At 34.6% G+C, this 22,991-nt stretch overlaps 1 protein-coding gene across 7 annotated transcripts in view; it reads right to left on the bottom strand.

Annotated features, from left to right (window-relative positions):
• Window positions 1-1,434: 1,434 nt before the first annotated feature.
• The window catches only part of IMMP2L (inner mitochondrial membrane peptidase subunit 2), a 464,509-nt gene continuing 442,952 nt past the window's right edge, over window positions 1,435-22,991 (bottom strand). For all 7 annotated transcript variants that reach the window (XM_083800913.1, XM_083800915.1, XM_083800916.1 and 4 more), the window contains one exon: window positions 1,435-1,920. In XM_083800913.1, coding sequence (XP_083657039.1) covers window positions 1,801-1,920 — 120 coding nt within the window. In that variant the 3' untranslated portion in view covers window positions 1,435-1,800. The remainder of the gene's footprint in view (window positions 1,921-22,991) is intronic.

The following is a 22,991-nucleotide window of genomic DNA, read 5'->3' as shown; positions in this document are numbered from 1 at the left end:
CAAAGCTAAAGAACTTCACGGCATTTGTTTGTAAATGTAGCAGATGTAGACAGATTTGGCTGTTTCTTTACACAACATGAACAGAAAAAGAAAATTAAGAAAAACCTGAGGAACAAAAGCCCTTGTTATTATTAACAGCTCTTTGACATTGGTTTTGCAGAATACATACCAGTAAATAAGAAGAGTGAGCAGAATTTTCCAGCTTATATTTTTCCAGTCAATATATGCAAGAACATCACCCCAGATCAAGAAGAGGAGGATGGAGGGACTGAACTAATGGAAAGGAAGGAAATAAACCCTAACAACTGAGAGAAATAAAGCTCATCTAATCTGCTCTTCTTCTGCTTCTTTTTATGTTTGCCTCTATCTTTCCCCTTTTATAGATATGTGTTAGTATCTTTGTCACCAAAATTAATTACGACAATTATTTCTTGGAAATTTCTTGTACTTTTTTCAGTTTTCTTAATTAGTTTGGAAAAAAAAAAAAAGCGAATCAAAATAATTTACTGCAATTAAGGTCCAAACAAACTGCACTAGTTTTAACTAAGATGGGTTCAAAGACCAATGAAACAGCTTTATGAAACAAAGATGACAGGACACAGACAGTGAAGAGTTCAGAGAATCTACAGGGCTGGAGCATTTAAGAAGGTTAGACTACTGTCTAAAGAATAGAGAATTTTCACTGTCATTGAACCTATCATCTCACTGATACACAGATGTGTCTTCAAAGAGCTATAGATTATTTTCATCTTGTCTGAAGTTCTGATAATTGCATGATTGTAGCTGAAATGTTTAAAGACCTTTTGTGTGATCTGTTAAATTTTTTTAAGTACTATCCTATCTGAAGTAAAATTCAATAAATATGAAAATAAGCTGGCTCATTAATCTGCAGCTGAAAAGGTGTCATTTTTCTAGTTCTCCTTATTTCTAACATGTAGAAGCTTTACTACACATTCAGAGTATACTTACACTATGTATTTATAGTATTAATTGTATAGTATTTATATATTAATTACATATTTTCAAATAAATATGGCAATCAGTAGTAATGTTTTACTAAAGAAATGAGTGAAGCATTACATTCAGATACTGTAATGTAATTGGTACACATTTTGACTGAATATTTACTTCAGCAAGATATACAAGGAATGTTTACATAGCAGTCCCAGAAGAGATATTAAAAATAAGTAAAATGTACTCAGTTTAATAATAAACACAAGCACATTAAAAGACCAAAAAAAACCTCATTAGCTATTTGAAAAAAAAAATCTATCATATATGATTAACTTTTCAGCTACAGAAGTACTGATTCTTCAGTATTAAAAATAATAAGACAATACAAAATATTATGTGTAAATGTGTTTTTTTTTTCATATATAATCAACAATAATAAGGAAGGATCTGTTTCGTTACTGAAGAAACAAGCTGAATGTAAAAGATTAAAATATTTTATTGAAGTTTTTAACAATTTCTTATCCAGAGAAGCACAGGTAGAGACATAACAACTCAGTCATTTTACTGCTTCCAGAAAAATTGAACATTCGAACCTACAACCAATGTGTAATTATTTCCAAACTAAATAATGCACAATGCGCTACTGTTTGAGATTATAACAAACAACCAATTTACAAACAATTTACTCTTAAGATGACATTTTAACATGAAGATATTGCATGTATTTGCTGATATGGTACCTGATGTTAAAGCACCCTTGGCTAAGCTTTTACAAGTCATGGTATAACGACTGCAATTCTTGCTGGCTAAACTTCACTTCAGTGTTCTTCCATGTGAACATTTAGATCACTCCTGCTCCCTCTGGAGTGGTTTGCGCTCTGGAGGTAATATTGGCTGTAGCTTCTGCCAGCGCTTTGGAGGCCAGAGAATATGAGTAGCACGGGCATGTAGAAGTCCAAGAGAAACCTGTACCCAAAATATAAACCAGAGAGAATATTAAATACGGCAAGTTAAGTGAAATCTGGGAGATACATGATGATTTGTTAGAGCAATGAGAGAATAAAAAGCAGAGAACTTTGTATGCATAAAGAATGTTGTATGCATAAAGAATGCATTCTTTGTATGCATGCGTTCTTTGTATGCGTAAAGAATGTTTGTACGCATAAAGAATGTCCCATGCATGTAAGGAGAGAAAAAGAAAAACTGCTTCAGTGACAATTCTTTTTTTTTTGTTGATGAAACAGTTTGTGGAACCAATACAACTTGTTGAAATGCATTGTTTACAACAAGCATGAACTAGGAATGTTTTTTCAGGTTCAAGAAGCAGCAGCCAGTCAAAACAGGTGAGGTATTTCATAATCCACCAAAAGCTTGTGCTGATTAATTATTTTGAGTATGGCAGATAAAGGTTCAACTATCAATTCTGGATAAGTTCAACAAAACCTGTGTTCCATCTTTGAGCTACATACACTAACCATACCAGGATGTTAGCTTTTCTCAAACATGCTGTACTTTCCACATCTCCGTCTGTCTTTCAAAATTCAGTTTTGTCTCCAACCAAAAATAGAAATTACTGTGAACTGTAAATATTTCTATAGGATGAAAATGTATTTCTGGCAGAATTATTTGAAATATGTTTATAAATCAAAGAGTTTTGAAGTTCTAGGACTACTTACACTTTATTCATAGATTTTGTAAATGTTTTACATCATATTATTTATTAATGTGTTAATTCAATAATTTTGCTTTACTGATGTTTTAATTCAATAAACTGAAATAAAAGTCAATATTGGAGTTGCTTACAAATGAATCCCTTATAAGTGACATGGTTTAGAAAACTGAATGGCTTAGAAGACCTTAAGAAAATTATAAACACGGCTCTTTTCAATTACAGTATGAAATGCTTAGACTAGAACATTTTGAAGATTTTTGAATAAATGTTTAGATTAAGAAATTTTGAGAACTTTTAAAGATTTTTTGAGAATAGAACCATCACATTTTCAGATTGGGATTTTACAGGCTTTGCTGGTCCATACTGGTATGGAGTTAATCTCACTCAATCTGAAATGCCTAAAGAACTCTACTCTGCACTGGTGCTCTACTCTGCGCTGGTGCGGCCTCACCTTGAGTACTGTGTGCAGTTCTGGGCACCACAGTACAAAAAGGACATTAAACCATTGGAGAGTGTCCAGAGGAGTGCGACGAAGATGGTGAAGGGCCTAGAAGGGAAGACATATGAGGAGCGGCTGAGGTCACTTGGCCTGTTCAGCCTGGAGAAGAGGAGGCTGAGGGGGGACCTCATCACAGTCTACAACTTCCTCGTGAGGGGGAGTGGAGAGGCGGGTGACCTATTCTGTGTTATCACCAGTGACAGGACCCACGGGAACGGTGTTAAGCTGAGGCAGGGGAAGTTTAGGCTGGACATCAGGAAGAGGTTCTTCACCGAAAGGGTGGTTGCACACTGGAACAGGCTCCCCAGGGAAGTAGTCACTGCACCAAGCCTGTCTGAATTTAAGAAGAGATTGGGCTGTGCACTTAGTCACATGGTCTAAACTTTTGGGCAGACCTGTGCAGTGCCAGGAGTTGGACTTGATGATCCTTATGGGTCCCTTCCAACTCGGGATATTCTATGATTCTATGACAGATTTCAGCATCTTAAACTTTAGACTCCTCCTGAAAACCACAATGAGTAATAAGCTTCTCACCATAAAGTAGCCAATGTTAACAGAAAAGTTACAGAATAGAAGAAAAAACATGGTTAGAAATATTGCAATGTCCCTTTATGTGAAAAGATTAAATAATTTAGACTCCTATATAGACATCAATAATTTTATAAGTGGCATCTGGAAAGAACGTATAGGCTTTATTTGCCTGTTATGTTCTCATATCTCGTAAGAATAAGGAAACATCAGATAACAGTTTCTTAAACAAATTTAAGCTACAGCCTAATTATTTTCTTTTGTCACCCCTCCTTTTTCTGATTGATGGTTGTATTTTCTTTTACAGATTATATTCCTGTAAAAAGGAAACGCTTCTTCAGTGTGCACAATTACATCATGCTTTACTACATTATACAGGATACTGAAGAGAACATACCAAAATAACAAACTGGTTCAGAAAATAATAGTAGAAGCAGATTCCATCACAGATAACTGAACAGTGTGGTCTCTATGATCCAGATTAGGAAACACTGAGAGAAAAAAATATGTACTTCCTTTGTCCTTATATACTAATGATCTGATATTGGCTGTTATAGGAGAAGAAGTTAAAAGTACTTCTGGTTTGAACCTGTACATTCTTGCTTAAATTTTTATGTAAACTCAGTTCTTCAATTACATTCCATTTCTCATCATACCAAAAAAAAAAAAAAAAAAAGAGATTTCAGTAAGCAGGTAATTCAGCATTTTATGCAAATGGACACCAAATAGGCCCCTAGGAATATCTTCAACCAATTTTCTTGATTTAATTTCATAGGATTAATGTATATTCACTGGTCTCTCTCTACTACATAATCAAATCAGTGAAGCTGAAGTGGTCTATATCTAATTCCATATTCTGTAGCTTGATGAAGCAGGTGCTGAATTACTTGAATATAATTTGGTTACTTAATAACCCACAATATCTAAAAGAATCTGAAGAATCACTGAAATCACAGTCCAGCATCGTATTTCACTTGCTTGATCTCTTGCAAGGATCACTTATTTCCCTGATCCATTGCTTCTTTATCCTACACTTAAGCAAAGGACAATATATATCCAGACTGCAAAGTGACAACTCCTTTTTGATAAGATTTAGCTACATTTTTTTTTTTAAGTCTTGACATAGTTCTGTGTATTTTTTTGATATTTATAGAATTCACAACATCCGTTATCTTAATTATTTCATAAAGTGTTCTGCAAATGTAACATCACCAAGTGGTTACGTTCTCTGAGTATACAGCATGATGGCATACATTACAGGTTGTTGTCAAAATAAAAAACTACTGCAAACCTCACTACTGCATATAAAATATGACAGCATTTGTACAGAGAAAAATATTAAAATACTCTTCTCAAACACAAATACCATCTCATTTTCAAAGCTCTGTGTTTTTCTCAGAGCATTGCTTGTTACTGATATCAGTAGGAGGTCTGTACACAGACTGAGAATATAATAAATGAATCAAAACTTGTTTGAAGCTCAGACTGGAAATAATTTTGCCCAGAGGATTACTTCTACTGACTATCATCTGACTTGAAACTAATAAAGAAATATCCTTCTCATAAACTTGATTTACAGGACAACATGACAAGTGTTAAAAAGTAAAAAATGGGTATTGTAGGGTTATGGAAGTCTTTACTAAATAACAAATGACACTGATGCTATAGGGCTTATTTTATAATAACTTAAAGGCTCACTTTAAAAGCACCTTGCTGTCTGACTTCTGCAAAGAACCTTAATAACTTTTGTCCATTGCCTATTATTATTCTGTAGTAACCACAGCAGCCATGAATTTCACAGAGGAAGAACAGAATTGTTCGCAGTGAATAACCTGTCCTTGTTAATGGGTTTACCCTCATCAAGGTTAGATGTGGATTGAGGGTGAACAGAGAGGACACACTTTCTGTTGCAACAGTGAAATACTGAAATAATCTATTAAAATAAAGATTGATCAGTTCCCTTACAGACATTACTTATTCTTTTTACTTAAGAAAATAAGTTTACCCCCTTTCCACATGAAAACTCTTTGCTAATATCTCTGGGTCATGTTTGTAAATGAAATACATTCCTCAATCTAAGTAGTTGATTCTTATTTCTACATTATGAGCTATTAATTATTCTTGCTGTAGCAACAACAGATGTTATTTTGAACTGAATCCATATTATTCTCCCCAACCTGACCTGTTTAGGCATTAATTTATTTTTTTTTTTAATATTTGAATATGTAATTGGCCAACTGAGAAGTCTTTTTTTTTTTGTTTGTTTGAGATAGAAATTTTATCACAAAACAAGTTTTGAATGAATAATACTGTTTTGACACTGTTACTGTGATAAAAGCATATTTCCTCAAAGCCTGCTTGTTGTTACTATGTTAGTTGCATGGAGACTGATTAGTTTTGGCACTGTATTAGAGAAGATAAGCCTAAGCTTGGTGGTGCTATCAGCAGTGATATTTACATCTTTCTTTCTCATTCTGTCATAACAGGTTAGGATAAGTGCGCCTCTGTTGGTATAGAGTATGTAGTTGGTATACAGGCAAGTATGTATTACTTGCCTTGATTCCAAAATACATCATTTTAAAATTCTCAATGATTTACAGACTGTACTCTCCACCTTTTCTCCTCTGTTTGCTATTTGAAATCTTCACTGTCCCTTAGCACGATGCCTTTTCTAATCTCCAATCACAATGGGACAAGCAGCACTGAGACTGAGAATCCTGTGGAGAAGTAGCATGCAGTGGTGCTCACCAAATCTTCTATGAAATCCAGGTCCTCAGTCCAGATTTCAAGAAAAGGAAAAGTCTGGATAAGAATGTGACCTTAACAATGGTATTCTCTGCTTTCTCAGGATATGTAAAGTCTACGCAGGTTGTGATAATCACTTTCGGTTAGGAGCATTCCCCACAGATATCTGTTTGCTTCTTTTCCCCTTGAACCTTTGGTGACTTGGATCTAGATTAAACAGCCAGAATTTTAAAATTAACAACACTAAACCAGGAAAGTACAGTAGCACTGAATATAACCTGATAAAGCAATACAGAACCAAAAGAATAGGTATCTACAACCTCTTCTAAATCTAGACTCCTAAGTACTCAATTTGCTAATTAGAAGTAATAATAAGACGAAAAGACAAAAAGCAGTACAAGAACATTTTGTTCTGCTGTTATTGTAACCCTGTAAGCCAGTATCGGCATTGCCAGTAACAAGCTGCAGATCTTGTACCAGCTCTGCAAGAACTTCTTGCTCAGGCTTTGCTAGAACTGTCCTTGCCTGCTTAGAGTTTTATTTAGTTTGCTTAGCTGCAACATTTTTTCCAATGATCTGCTGTTATATTTTGTTATAGTTTTGCTTATATTGCTTATATTTGTTTGTATTTCCTTATATTTGCATGATCTTTCAGTATAATAGTTTTTTGCTTATTTGTTTGTATATAGCAAAAAGTAGAAAGAAATGTATTTCTGTGTAGAAAGAAATAGTTATTACCTTCATGCAATAATGTGGATTACATGACTGTAGGCATAAGATAATAAGAAATGGGCACAGGATGACACTGAAGACTGCAAGCTTAAATACAACTCAGCAATGATCACTTGAAACGCACCTGACTGGGGAGGTGGACAAAAAGGTTTTAAGACTATCAAAGAGTTCAGAAGAACAAGGAGTGTAATAAACATACAATGTATAATAAATACAGATAAAAATGATTTGCCAAGAAGTGAAGAAACAAGGCAAAATACATGTCAGCAAATGTATTAAATTAGCACCAAGAAAGTGAGGAAGAAGCAACCACCAACCTCACAGTCCTGGTGAAGAATTCAGGATGCCCACACAACTTGCTAAAACAGCTTTTCCCCTCTTTTTGAGGAGGACAAGCGCTCCAAAAAGTATAAAATAACATAAGAATTCTTGGAGTATCTAGATGTGACACAGGAAGATAAGCAAAGAGAATGGGAAGATAATAAAAAAGCACAGTAGCAATCCTTAATATTGGATCAACACAACAATCTTTTCTTAAGGTGCACTTGAATAAGTACTTAATTACGAATATACTTCCTCTGATGAAAGAAATACTACTTAAAAATACTATCTTAAAATGATCTTGTTTTATGATGTTTAAACCTAGAAAAAAAAATCATTATTAATTTGTGTTTTGTCTCCTGGTCCCATTAATAAATGTTTAAATTGTGCAAATCCTTTAAATCTCACTGGAAGAGAACAATAGCTACCTAACAAGAAACAGAACTAAATTAAAAGTGCCACATATTATAACCTGTCTATTTAAGAAATTTCATCAACTGCTGGAAAATCACAATTTTTAACGCATACATTATTAGCCTTTGGTTTTGAGGAGTCGCATTTGCTTTAGTCTCATATGCTGTATAGTATTGCACAGGCCTTCCAAAATCCAAGGACAATGACAACCATGCAAACACAAAAATTAAGGTTCTCTCAAGCCCAAAAGAGAAAACAATACTGATCACAATTAGTGTTTCAAATTATGCTTTCCATTCCCTGAAGTACTATATTCTCACCATTTGTTGTTGTTGTTGTTGTTTTGTTTGTTCTTCATATATACATTAGCAAAGAATCTTTATATACAGCCTTTCACATGCTCAGCACTATGGAACATCAGCCATACTTAAAACAATTTCCTCAGATTTTCTGTTTCATAACACAGTATCATTGGAGATGGGGTTGGGGAAAATCCTCTAGCAGTAAAGGTCTATGCAGACTGCATTTTGCTGACTGGATACTTGCTGCTCCCCACAGAGGTTCTGAAAGGTGCCGATGCACAGTAGGTGAAAAATCCCCTAATATGGAGATAGCCAGGGAGATTTAGAGATGACCAGCAAATATACGGATTCTGAAAAACTGGAAATGCCAAATTTTTATGGAGATTGAAAACTGTCTCCAAAGGGATGAGGTTAATGAGAAAGGAGAGAAAAAAAGTTCTGGACTACTTCATCCCCCAAAATCTCAAAGAAAACCTCAGGATAGAAATATCTAGGCAACTATGCAGTGTTTCAGCTAAAATACTAACAAAAATATATAGTATGGGATAGGTATCTGTGTCAAATTAGATTGCTTGTCTTTAAGAAAGGTTGTTACACTGGGCTTTGATATTAGATTGTAGGTGTAAAATGGTCTCACAGAGAATTCTCCCAGTAAATTAGTCTCTTCAGAAAATCCATACTTTAATAGAAAGTAAACATGATTGCTATTACATTTCATTTTCTGTACATGGCTGAACTTTGAAACAGCTACTATCAAGTGCAGTAGCAGGAAAAAAAGGCTCAATAAAATAAAATCTTGCGGATTACAGTAAAATCCCAGAGAAACCACTTCCTCTAGTAGAAGTACCTGGGATAATGAACAATGGCAGAAGAAACAAATATCCTTGACCTCCTTCTTTTTATGTATGTAAGAATCACAGAAAGGTGAAAATCAATAAATTAATGTGTAAATAAAACCATACCAAAACAGATTTTCTTTAATTTACATCAGCTTGCTGAAGGTTAGCAAAACAAGATGCTAACTAGCTCATGAATATTTTAAAAAATACAGTAATCGATTCCTTTCAGCAAAATACTAGCATCTTCATCATTCTTTCCTCTTGTCCCTGAACAAATCAGACCTAATGGAGCCATACAGATCTAGTGACAAAGAAAAGAATGCAGCCCATTAATTTTGCTAGTAAGTGTTCCATTACAGTTCCATTAGTTTGATAGCTGAAGCAGCAGCTCCAGCTATAGATAAAACATTCCATATGCATTTTCTTTCACAGAGCTACTGTATAATCAGTAAAGGTCCTTATCAAAGTTATCAAATTCAGAAGTATTTATATAGCTAGCAAATATACTATAAAAGTACTTGAAAATTTATAAATCACATTGTGACAACAATTTCATTTTGAGAAAGTTTTAAACAGTGAAAATAGTCACACTCAAATGTGCCACTCGGAAGTGATGCACATGCACTACATGTGCATGCATGCACAGACGTAATTGCAAAATAAAACATGAAAGCGAGTAATATGTTTCAAATGCAATGGATGATTCCCAGAACTAAAATTTGCCTGTTAGCACAAAATATTTGTCTGAAATTAGTATAACAATTGTGACTGCTCTGATCCAACATGGTTTTGCAGTTTAAACTTTCATATCAGAAGTAAGTGCATTGTAATAAAAGCTCATCTTATCGATTGAATTGAAAAAAAAATGTAATTTACTAAATATCAAAATAACTGGGTATATTCTCTTTTGTTCAATCATGTCTGCACATCTACTTTAAGCCTAACGTTTCAGAAGAGGTCAAAGAAGGAAATGATCACTGAAAATAGAATATTTTTCACATATTAGATCTTTCTACAGTTATCCATGCATAGAGACTGGTTTACCTTGAACTTGGATTAACATTTATAAAAGTAGTGGAGATTTAAAGGAATTCATTATCAAGTAGTGTATTTTTTATTCAATTTGTGAAGAAATCAGCTGCCAATACCTAATATTACTAAATTAAATATAGTAGTGGGCTGGGTACAAATATTGTGTGAGCTAAGTTCTGTCTCAGTGCATTATCTTGGAATAGTCAAGGATATATTATTGAAATGGCACCAGAGCTAATTAATTTCTTTGTTCCTTCCTAGTTTTTTCTTCAGTGTTTTCTAAAGAAGTATTTTAAAAAGAGGTTAACATATAACAGAGTGCTACTAGTCTTTTATCTTCAGTAAGTATAGCATTCTTAGAAATTATTCTTTCTTGCTTATGATTAACAGAACCATTATGCTAAATAGGTCTACAAAAAGATTTACAAACCAATCTATTATTTATTTTAGATTTCTAGTTACAAAAACGGTGAAAGAATTTGCTTAGCGCACATTATGATGTGCTTTGCATGCTGCTTATACATAAATATAATTTAATAGTTAAAAGCTTTTTAATATTTCACTGGTTGAAGCACAAAATTCAGAGACTAAATAGGATTGCCACTAAGTCATGTAACTCAACAGAAGAACAACATGTACTAATAGCATTCATAAAAGAGCCCCACATTAAAAAGCAGTAATATATTTGCAATTCAATATTTTAAAGAATTGATAAATTAAGTAGCAGGAAACAATTTTCACAACACATTTATTATCTTCACATAGAAAGCATTAGCTATATCCCAAATCTGTGTATATTAATTATTCAGGAATATATAAAAGCCTTCAATGTGAATTCCTATTCAGCAGGGCATTGTGTTAGTGCCAGCAGAGTCAGAAGAATATCAGGCTTAGTGACATTTTTCAGCTTACTACACTGATATTAATTATGTGTACTGTCTTTCTTGACTGAATACTTAGGACACTATGCAGAAATGCTGTACGTTACAAATTAAGTTGATTTCCATTTTTGTTCTGTTGTGTGTCATTAATTCAGAGTTTCATTCTAAGTCTTTGGCAAACACAGCTGTATGGGATTACAATGGCAGGTGTCACAGATCAGCTCCCAGAGCTCACAAACTACCCAGAGATTGCATTTGCCATCTCACTATGCCACTTTGCTGCAGACCCAATTCGTCTCTATGGGATGCTGCTTGAGCAGGTAAAATTATGATCTCCACTTCCCTTGTCTGTGGTGTTGTGTGTTCTCGATGGCACCACTCTGGCCACAGCATTGACTGTGATGCTCTTAAATCCTGCTGCAAGATTGGACACTCACGCTCTGCTATCCAGTACACACTCATGGAGGTGTCCAGCAAAACCTGACTCTTAGAAAGCAGGACCTAGTGATGAGTGACTAGCATTTCAAAGCTGAGCAAACAAGCTAAGATGAAAGATCAAATTCCACCGAAGTTCTGGAAGTGTGGCTGCACCCCCACAAAATTAATCCTTTTTTTTTTTTTTTCCTGTCAGAACACAATAATAGGCTTCAGTTTCTAGATGCACTCAAATTCTTCTTCAAGACAAGTGAACAGAAGGAAAAAATCCTGCACATCAGTTAGGTCTTGCATCTGATTTGTATTCTACATACTCTTCCCAGAAGCTCAGGAAAGCACTCTGTCTCACCGGTCAGAAATCAAGGCTATTTATAAACCCAAGGAAGTGTCAACACCAAGGAATGTTATGGAAAACATCCCATCCCACTGCTGCCCCAGCTCTGTAAGGGGTAGTGCCAGCCTGGGTGGCTCTGTTAATGAGCACCGAGACAGGGTGGCATTGGCAGCACCAGACCCCAGGCATCTGGGAACGGTCATTACCTTAAATTTTACTTGGCAGATACCTGGCAAACAGGGAAGATCATGCTACTATAATTATCAAATGCTGAGGTAAGGAAAAAAAAAAGACAAAGTAAAGAAGGTCGGCAGTAGCAAGAAAAGCTAGTTCAGGGAAGTAGGTGAGAAAATACCTATGAATTAAAACATAAACAAATAATGGTGCAGCATGTTACAACATTACAACTGTTATTGGAGAAATGTTCAGAAGTTTTCAGTAATAGCTTGTATGTTCATCAAATAGATCTGCCAGCATACTCAAAGCTTCTCCATTTTTATCACACATTTCCACAATTTTAATCTGATACAAATCAAGTTGTTGCAATACTGTTAATAACATCATTTTGTCTTTCTCTTACCTTAAAAGACCACTGTTCAATAGACTATTTCACTTACTTAATTAAATATTTCAAGAAAGATCCTACTGTGAGGCTTGCTTATATTTTCTTCTAAAATGGCATACAGAAGCAGTTTGACTTACAGAAAACATGCTGTTGGCAATATAAGCTATGAAAAGCAATGGGGAGTAAATATTCAATGAGCAGCTAGGATATCAAAATGTCATTAAATAGCTTCATGATACGTTATTAAAATTATAAAAGACTTTTTAATAGAGGTCTTTGTGTGAGGATGGCTAGAGCTCATCTAAAATGGTAAATTTCATCAAGATAATTGTGTATATATAATCTCCCTGGTCTGATTTACAGGAAAAAAAAAAAAACACACAAAAATACTTTATATATACACAAAGATTTTTCTCCCCCTTATAGCTATAATAATAGCTATGAATTTAAGAATGTTTAAATACTTCCTCTCTTGTCTTTATCTGATTTATTCCGTATTTTTGTTGAACCTACAGAGAAGAGATTAAATGTACTAAAACCAACTTTTACTTTACTTGGAAAAAACTTCCCAAAACATTCATTTTTTCCTTAATCAATCTTAATATTACTTAGAATTCCATGTTTTTATGATACTGTGACATTTGTCAAATTCTTGGGATAATTCAAATCATATATCTATCCTTTCACTTTGTAACAGAAGTCGTGATTAAATAATCAACACTATTAATTATTAATATAATTTCCTCATCCTACATAACTAATCCTCTTCATATTCGCATTTTCTCTTTAGTTCATTCCTGATCAGCTTAAGATAATGGCATAACAGGTTCTGCTGAGGGAAAAAGCTTCACACAAAAAAAGTAATCAGAAGTATATTAACATTCATATCCTTATTCAGAAGCTGTTGCAGTTCTGTGCAAGCTTGAGTCTACAAAGCTAGATTTCACATGTCAGATGATTGTTTAATTCTCCACAGAAAACTCCCTCAGTGAGGAAACAGGTTTCATGTGTGGTTATGGAGAAGGAAATTTTATAGAGAAGTGACTATATCGGATCAAATCACCAGGCCTGACCCACGTACCAGGGCACCCAGGTAGAGGTGACTGATCCTGAGGAGAGGCAGGAGACCAGCAGTCGGGGTGATGCAGCTCTCCATCATTATGCGGATGTCAGAAGAACAAGGAAGGAGAGGAGGAGACCACATTTGAGCTTCCTGACCATTACGTTAGAGGTCCAGTTCATTGGCATAAACAACGAGGTCCATTCTGCCATTTGAGATGTCCCAGGAAACTTCTAATGGCCACTGTGTCTCCTCATTGAGGGAGGTACAGGATTCCTCCAAGTCCTGCGCAACTTCTTACTGCACATAAATGTCTCGTATTCACTAGGACATAGGAAAACTACTTTGTGGACAGTCACAGTCGCTCTCTTCAAGACATCTGGTATTCTTCCTGGAATATGCTTTTTTTTTCCCCTTTCTATTTTCCCCTTGCTCTCTAGTTTTCTTTAACACACCATTAAGTAACAAGACAGGATACTATAAACCAAATAACTGAGGCACAGACTGCGTTCATTCAAAATGAAAAGTTACCTTCCTCTTCAGCCAAACACAGTAACCAGATTTAATCCACTACTTCACCATCAAGAGCTATATTTATCTCAAGAAGATATTAAGACTTGTTCTTAAGCTATACAGCACGAGCAAGAAAGTAATGGAAGACTAATGAATTCAGTTTCCTGCATATTTAATAAAATATTCTCTCATAGTCGTAATCAAGCCATAGTTCAGAAAAGCATGTGCTGAACTTTAAATATTCAAGTAAAACACTCGAGCACATTATTAAAATTAAGTAAAATAAAATAAAATGAATATAATTTCCAGAGAGCTGATGATCCAGATTTATTAACTCTTTAAATTACTCATTTTTTCAGACTATATGCAGCTATTAGGCTACTTTAGCAAAATATAACCATACAGGACTGCCAGGTCATCAGTAAAGGAAAAGGATTAGCACGTTTAGGAGCTGAAAGATCTAAATGTTAAAACTTAACACCATTAAAAATAATTCATTATATGGAGCTCTCCACTTCCAGAATAAAAATCAACCAAATTAAAATTCCTTTTGAGTGCTCACTTTTGTTACACAATCTTACTCAAGATATGCTGCAAATCCAACATTTATTTTGTACCTCAACGTTTTAGGGGACAGAAATCACATTTTAGGTCAGCAGCAGACTGCATATCCATCACCATTGCTGTAATGCCTGGAGATCCAAATACCGTCTCTGACATTAGCTGAGGAGACAGCAGTAATGACGTGCAGACAGCACAATCTGACACATTTTCATCAGTCTACTCTGGAAAAATATAGTCTGTATGTTTACTGAGTTGTTTTTTCCTGCTTCAGGATCTTAGTATGCAAAGTGAATTAAAAAAAAAAAAAAAGTGATCCATATTTTAAAATAAATATGATTCTGAGGCCATTATGCATAGTTCATCTTCTAGCTTGCTTTAGAGTACTGAATTACTGTCAGCTGCAGGTAAAGGCTATGGAATGATGGCAGTTGCCATTGCCTTGCAAGGGAGATCTGGCAACCTGTCTGAAGAATCTTTGTTCCCTTACTACTGAACAACTTAAGCAACCCAATCTGAACTTGATGACTACGCGTTCTTGTTTCCCAAATGATATTTTGTGCATTTCCTTGTTCAATGAGTCCAATGCTTATTTTAATTGAACAGAAAACAAAACAAAAAACCTCACACCAAAACCTGCAGTGACATGCTTCCATGCTATATTGTAAATTTCCTGCAGTAATCCAAGTCCTCATGCTGTCTGGAGTCACACACAGACAGAGGAGAATCTGAAGCTGCCTTGTCCTCAGAAGTCTCACCATCTGGTGGTATGCACCATTAACCCATTTGAAGAGTGAATCAATCTCAAACTGGAAGCTGCCACACCGTATGTTTTTGGCCATGAGGATGGGATTTTAACCATGAGTCAAATACATATCATGAGTCAAAATCATGATACTCTAAACGCAGCAAGTAAGAAGATGGAAGTTAGTATCTAATGATAGGGAAAAGTGCAGTTCTTATGAAAAGCAAGCAAATGCAGGGCCAGAATCTCAAGAAATTTCAGGAAAAAAAAATAAAATAAAATAAAAAGGAAGTTGTAGATAGAACAAATTTGGATAGGTGTTAAGAGTTGCTTGAACAACTCACACCCTCAAATTAGATTTCCTTTCCAGGCCTCAATAATAACACAAACTCAATGAACATTACCTATGACTGGAAAACATTTCCATTTAGTACTAATGCATTAAGTAAGAGGTTGGGAGCTTCAAACTGAGCAAGAATAACCTTTAACCTCCATTGCAATGGAAGTCCCACACAGCATCTTCTATGTTCTACAGCAAAGCAGCTCTTTCTGCAATCTCAAAATACTTTTACATCACCTTTCTTCATGCTCTCTTCCAGATCTCTGCAGAAAATAATTTAGAACCATTGCATGACTCTCTAGTACGTGTTTGTGCAGGGAAGCACTGATCATATCTGGACAGGATCCTGATGCTTTCCTGTGTGTTAAATCTAGCTACAACTCTGCAGTGACTTCTCTGATGCCATTCTGGCAGTCCTGTTCCTTTCCCATGTGTGTGTCAAGCAAGGCCAGCTGGCCTCAATTATTCCTTTTCGAGGCTTCTGATTTGCTGGCTGCAGCGTTCCCCGGGCAGAAGATACCACCAGTCTTCCTCCACTGCCAAGCAGAACAGCACCTAGCTCAGGTTCCTAGACTCTCCACTACATAGCTCCATTATACAAGGGTTCAAATATAAATCCACTAACGCTATTTTATGAGGAAGGGTGGAGAGCTAGGCCTAATTGCAAGCAGAATCTGGATGAGAAGGGATACAAAAATAATTTCCAATACAGATCAACATCCAAGTTCAACCAAACAGTGAATGCTGCAATAAAAAAGCTAAATTCTGTGGCATCTGAACAAATATTTAATTCTCTGGCCACAAAACAACACCCTAGATTAGACCCTGATTGAGATTAATGGGGCATGTCCTATCTCTCTTGTCACTTTTTTAAACCTCATCTAGATTCACAAAAAGCCATCTCAACTGTCTGATTGCAATGAAAGCAAATTGTTATGGTCATCTTTTGAATCACAAAGAATATGGGTTTCTAAGGAGAACTCCTCAAAAAGGAGATGAAACAAATATAAAATCAGTAGAATATATATTGTATATGCTACAGCAACTATCCAGATAAGAAAATAATAAAAGTGATTTATTCTTGGAGGTAATATTTTGACTGGCCTCAGTTATTAGCTTTAGTGCTTAAAAAAGCTTTAATGCTTCTCTAGTTTCAGTTGCTGAGTTTACAATTCAATCAATTTTTGTTGTGAAGTAAAACTTACCCTTGCCTAGCCCTTATGACTTTGCATTTATTTAAATGCAACTGAAAAAAAAAAGTACTACTACTACTACTAATAATAATAATTGTACAGCCTGTATTATGGCATTACTATGAACACTGCTTAGTCAGTAATATTCATTTCTGAAAACACTAAACAAAACCATTGACCTGATAAAAATGCTAGACAGGGTATATGAAATATATGTATAGAGAAACTGAGACTCTCTCTTAAAAGTCAACATTTTCTCAAAGCTGTGACAATCAAAAAAAAGTTCAATTACCACTTACCATCCTGTAGTACATTATATACATATTCATTAACTTTGGTACAAAATACACACAAAATATTCCTTTAGTTGACTGTCATAGATGTGAAGCTACTAAAAGATATCAAAAACTCTATTATGTCAAAGCACATCTTCTACTAAATTTCTCTCTGCTACACTAACAAGGTTGAGCCTATTTGATGATTGTCATTTGAGATTTATTACTGAGAACCATGCCAAAATTAATCTCTATTTAATGAGTTTTTTTGAAAGGGGTTTAAAATATCAAAATTTTGAAACATGCTCATTAGAACTATTTGTAAGTAATTTAAAATGATAGGTTATAAATAAGTTGTGATTGCATCCTAAAGCCATGTCAGAAATAGTGTTCACATGACAGACTGTCAGAAAATTTCATGCTTGACACATGGGTCCAGTTGATCACTAAATAGTGACATTTTTATTATTGTCTTGAAAAAATACAATTAAATTTCTGCCCTTGCAAATACTTTTTCCTTCCCTTTCCCTCCTAGATCATGGCACATTGACATCATCCAACTGGAAACTAGAAAATCGTGAATTACTCAATTTGTGTTCCCCAGCTTCTCCATTACCAAACACCACTGTTACAATATGAGAGCCATAAATTGAACAGAAAAGGTAACAAAGATGCTCATGAGGCCTTAATTTTTCTCAATTTGACGGAGACACTAACATGATGAGTTATGGCATTTCTGTTTTACATCCTTTTTGGATTTGGAGTGTGTCAAATTCTATCAGTCAGGAGTCAACAAGTTTCTCATGACATCTCACCCATAGGGAAAGCATTGGGTGCAAGTTTTTATTTTGCTTTGCTGTTTTAAGCATATGGTGAGGATTTCTGTAAAGGTTTTGAAAACTCCTCAGCCTTCAAAGTGTAGTATAAAACCTGCATTAAAAAATAAAAAAGTATAAAACATATAAAAGAAATATTCAGAAATAAAAAGTGCCCTTTATTTTTCATAAATAATCTACTTGAGCTGAGGAGTGTTTAAAATTATAGTCGCTAACAAAAGTACCAGAATTATTTTTGTTAATAATACGTATTTTTTCATCTACAGAAAGTTAATTAGATGACAATAAAACAAATGGATATTGAATGTCAAAATGAATGCCAGAGTACCTTTGTCACCAGTGATAGGACGGTGATAGAAAAATAAAAATAAAATAAAATAAAAATAATAAATAAATAATAAAATAAATATAATAAAATAAATAAAATAAAATAAAAATAAAAATAAAAGCCTGTATATTATTTTTTTCATAAATTTTTGGTTGTGATTATAATTTTTAAGGGTATTTAAGAGACTAATTACTGACATTGGTGTTTCCTAGAGGAGACAAAACTATCCAGAACCAATAATGTATTGTTCTGTTCTTTCTAAATAATGATACATGTTGTATATAAAAAGCCATCCTGAGCTGTGAATTTCTTAATGTCTTAGTTTCAGATGTTATTTGAACTTTGGCTGGAGTCTGGAACTCTTCCTCAACCTGATTAGTAACTTATTTGAAAGCTAGTTGCAGTAAATCTGAGAGGACTGTTCCTGTAAGCCAGTGCTGTTCCTCATCTATAAGGACACCTGAATCTGACCCTAAGATTTATTTCATTTTCTTTGTAAAATGGAAGATTAAAACAAACAAAACAAACAAAAAACAAACAAACAACCAAAAAAAAAGTTTTATGGAAGACTGTAAAATATGCATCTGTTAAACTTCACCTCTCGTATCTTACTGGTTTCAACTGTTAATGTATAGAACAGTGCAAACAGCAAAGCTTAACGGTATTATTACTCTGACATAAGTAGATGACAGTCTAGTATTGTGCTGCATTTTCCTTTTGATGAGGACTATTATTTCTAATAGGCATAACATGTAACAATACCACAGCTTGTCATAACTTATCCGGGAAACATGAGAGTTTGCAGCAAATGCATGAGATTTATTAATGTCACTAGTATACAGACACTGTTTTTTTTATGGTCCTTACTGAAGTGCTAAAGAAACATACTCTGAGTCACAGGAAAAAAAAAAAATCAGTGGAATACTAGGTTTTCCAAAAAAAAAAACCAAAAAAAAACCAAAAACAAAAAACTCAGATATTTTGAGTTCTACAGCAGAAATGTGAATGCTACTAAAGATTCTTTCCAGCATTAAAAAGTGTTGATGACCTGAGGAACTTATTTAAAGAACTTGTTTGTCTACCAGAACAAAGCCTTACTCAAACAAGGAGGAACACTCATTCCCTCTGAAATTTATAAAACTCCTGTCCATTTATGTGAGTAGTGAGCAGCCAATTGCCTCACAGACATTAGACTCAGACAGCTATTAGAATATAGTGCAGACTACTGTAAAATTTACAATAAGACTGACACAGAGCTTATTAGATTTAAAGGATGTAATTTCATTCGTTTCAATGGACACTGTTTTTAACCCTATTGGTATGATCCAATGTCTACTGAAGCACAAGGGAAAATAACCACAAAAGAAATCATATGCAGGCCCTATTCTAAGCTCCTTAGGTGGATGAAGACAGAAATTCAGAGAAAAATTTTATTACTATTGTCCTTGGTTTATCCTGTTGTATTTTTCATATTTCAAGTGTACATGCTTTTACAAAGAAAAAAGTTCATTGGAAATCATCAGAGAACAATTTCAAAAGATTTCTGTGTATACTTGCTACAGTCTTGCCTTCTGTAGAGCGACTGCCTACATGAACGTCTTTCTGACCTAAAAATTGGTATTTGCATGCTGGAGGGCTAATAAAGCAAATACTTTAGGTGTTTTAATAGCCCCAAACTAACATAATTTGAGTCATGAAGACATAAGAAACACACTGATTTAAGTTGTCATTTAAATACTCTTTGCTGAAGTTCTCTGATGTCTAAAACAAAAGTATGAGAGAGCAGTAATCTCTGATAAAAATATTAAGGTTATTTAGAGAAGTTTATAATACATTTTAAATTCAGGAATTTAAAATTAGAAAACTGAGTTTGAGAAAATATTTAGGGATCAGACTTAAGGTCAATGAAGACTGATTGAATTGTTTGTTTACTAGATCCTCTCTCAGTATACTCTTGAAATCCTGTGAGAAAATCAGCAAGTTTGGATTCTCCCACTTAACACAATAGCCTAAATTTAAAAACACATTAAACTCTGTAGACAACCAATGGAAGGAGAGGACATCAACAGAGTGATATAAACTTGCAGTAAAAAACATAAGTCTTTCCCATTTCTCTCCATGGACTATAGATGGAGGCTAGGCAACTGTGCTATTAATTTGGGTGTCTCTGTTCAAGGCTTACGATTAGATTAAAAGAATCTGGGCTTTTATATTGCCTTAAAGATTATGTAATGTTCTCCATTAAAATCCATCTGTTCAAAAGGCATTCTCAAAATAAATGGAAAACATCATTTGACGTTAAATTAACTTCCTAAATGACTTAATTCTAAATTTAGAGAGGACAACAGCAAAACTCCCTTTGGACTTCACCAGCCCAAGACCAGTATAGAGTACTTGATACTGCTTTTCCTCCCAGCTTCATGAATAAATACGGAGGAGGGGAAAGGGGTGGGGAGATAAATGTTGTTTGTCTGCTTTCCTCAGAAAACTATGGCAGAAATCCTTCTTTTTATACTAAAGGAGAGCAGTAATAATTGCAAGCGGATTAGTGTACATAGGTTACAGTGTTTGAAATCTTACTGACCTTGAGTAGAATCAGTTCCGAACTGCAATTCGTTAAATACCGTTATATTACATGACAGCTATGGGAGTGAGGGAATATGAGAATAGTAAAGCCAAAGTCCCTTGGGGTAGTCAGATAAAATGTAGCAGAACCTGTCTAAATAGCACATTTGTTATATCTACTTTTGTTGCTTTAAAATGCTTCGCTCAGGAAGCTGCTATGCTCAGTGGCAGAAATCACCTCATCTCAGCTATCACAAAGACATTGTTGTATACTGCCTCTGTTCTAACCATGGCTATATATTGCCCTCTTCCCCCCCCCCCCCCCCCCCCAAAAAAAAATCACTGATGCAAAGCTGGGTTAAAATACTCATTTTAGAAATAAATTAAAAACAAAGACATCTTGGCTACTATTAAATTACTCAAAACTGTCTTTTTAATAAAAAAAAAAAAGTTTATTTAAGCTCAAGTCCTAGGTTTTCTTTTTTAGTTTCCACTTTCAGTGAAGTAGATATGACATGTTTTCTCTATGGTACCACATCTGAAATGAGTTAGTCACTTTATACTACCCACAGTCAAAAGAACTTCATCTAAAAGTACTTTAAGATTGGATCTTTTGTGTGAAGCCTGAGCAATCTGCAGCCAGTGAAGAATAAAAATATATTGAGGATTCACTGCAAGAGATGCAATCATGAGATGCAGAAATAATTGCTAGAAAATATCAGAAGCTGGTGTGCTATGGAAAGTTTGGGCTTCATCTAGGTCTATGTGTCCTGCTAATTCTATGTGTCTAGTTATGTATATGGTATTACTCTATCATAAACAAACAAACAAAAAAAGCATGTTTTTTTTATCAACCAAAGGCATGTTTGTCAATTTCCTGGTCCCTTACTTTCAATACAATTATTTCTCCAATGGTGCCTAGTTTTACTAAGGGTTAACTGACACTTAATGCTTTTAGTCATTTATAACTGTTGCATGTAACTATATGCACACTAAACTAACATGACTCTAAGTTTCATTTTTCACACTATTTGTTAGGCTTAAGTGAATTATATGGTTCTGGTTTCAGTTTGAAATAGAAAAAAAAAAAAGGAAAAACTGAGAGAAATGAAGTGGTTATAATTAAAGATTTATGCTGGAACTCTGTTTCTGCAGGTAGTGCATGAATATTTTCTCTGAAATGAAGTGTCCTTGATATACTCTTCTCGCGCTTTATACTGTTCCATGAATTATAGAAGAATCTACACTGGCTGTGTATGTTACTTTGGAAGAGTCACTACCCTCCTTAGACTGAAGTAAGGAAAACTGAGTCATCCAATCAGTAGTCTCTTGGTATCATCACAGACTTGCCCAAAGGAAAAACTAAAGTTCAACTAGAAAATTATCTCCAGAAATAAACCTTGAGAAAGAGATATTAAGCCAGGTTAAAAGCACATGGACACTGTTTCTAGGAAGAAACAACAATGATTAAGTAGACTGTTAACTGAGACATGTATGGCTAATTGGAATGAGAGACCATGATACAGTTCCTAGAACAGTGTAGCCTTTCTGTCTGAAGATGAAAGAAAAGTGTGCATAGGCATGTACTAAAAGTAGATGCAGATTTATTATTAAGATTTATTAAGTCATGAACATACCCTAAAATTCACACACAATTCATCTGACAGGTCACAAACCTTGATATCTACAGAATTTGTAGCATTATTAGAAGAGCAGTAAGAGCCAAGACATTAAAGACTGTAGAAAGGCTGGTACTATGCAGAGGGTCCGTTGCAGATCCTGAGAGTTTTTCAGCTGGGGAAGCCTCAACTTTTTCAAAGATTAGACTGCAGAGCAAGGCAGCTATCACATTTTATGCATCAGGGAGTTCTCTGTCTAAAAGTGCTACCTATCTTGTCAAGAAGGCACTAATTTTAGAAAAATTTGGAAATACTGTTATATCTGGAAATTAAATTGCCCATCATATTTCACAAATACCAAAAAACAAGTAGAAGTCACCGAGAACTTCACTGTTTCTCTTCCTGCTTAGCATTACTTTTGCTACAGGAAGCATGCAATCCACAGTTGTTTGTTGTCCCAGTCCTTTTCCTTTTTTTTTTTTTTTAATACACTGTAATAATAAATCCATAAAGACTGACTTCTTAGAGTTAACCTGAGTGGCATCTCTACGCTTAACAGACCTCATCCAAATAAATCTCAAATTCTGTCATTTCCTGTCCGACCTTTCCTCCATGTCACCCACTTTCATCTTGTCCCTCTTGGTATGTTCATTGGGAACACAGCTTTGATCTTATACAGAGGAAAAGGTAAAAAACAAATTCT

The sequence above is a fragment of the Anser anser genome, assembly GCF_964211835.1.
Source record: "Anser anser genome assembly, chromosome: 1".
NCBI classification, from domain to species: Eukaryota; Metazoa; Chordata; class Aves; order Anseriformes; family Anatidae; genus Anser; species Anser anser.
This window is presented reverse-complemented; position numbering and strand designations above follow the sequence as displayed.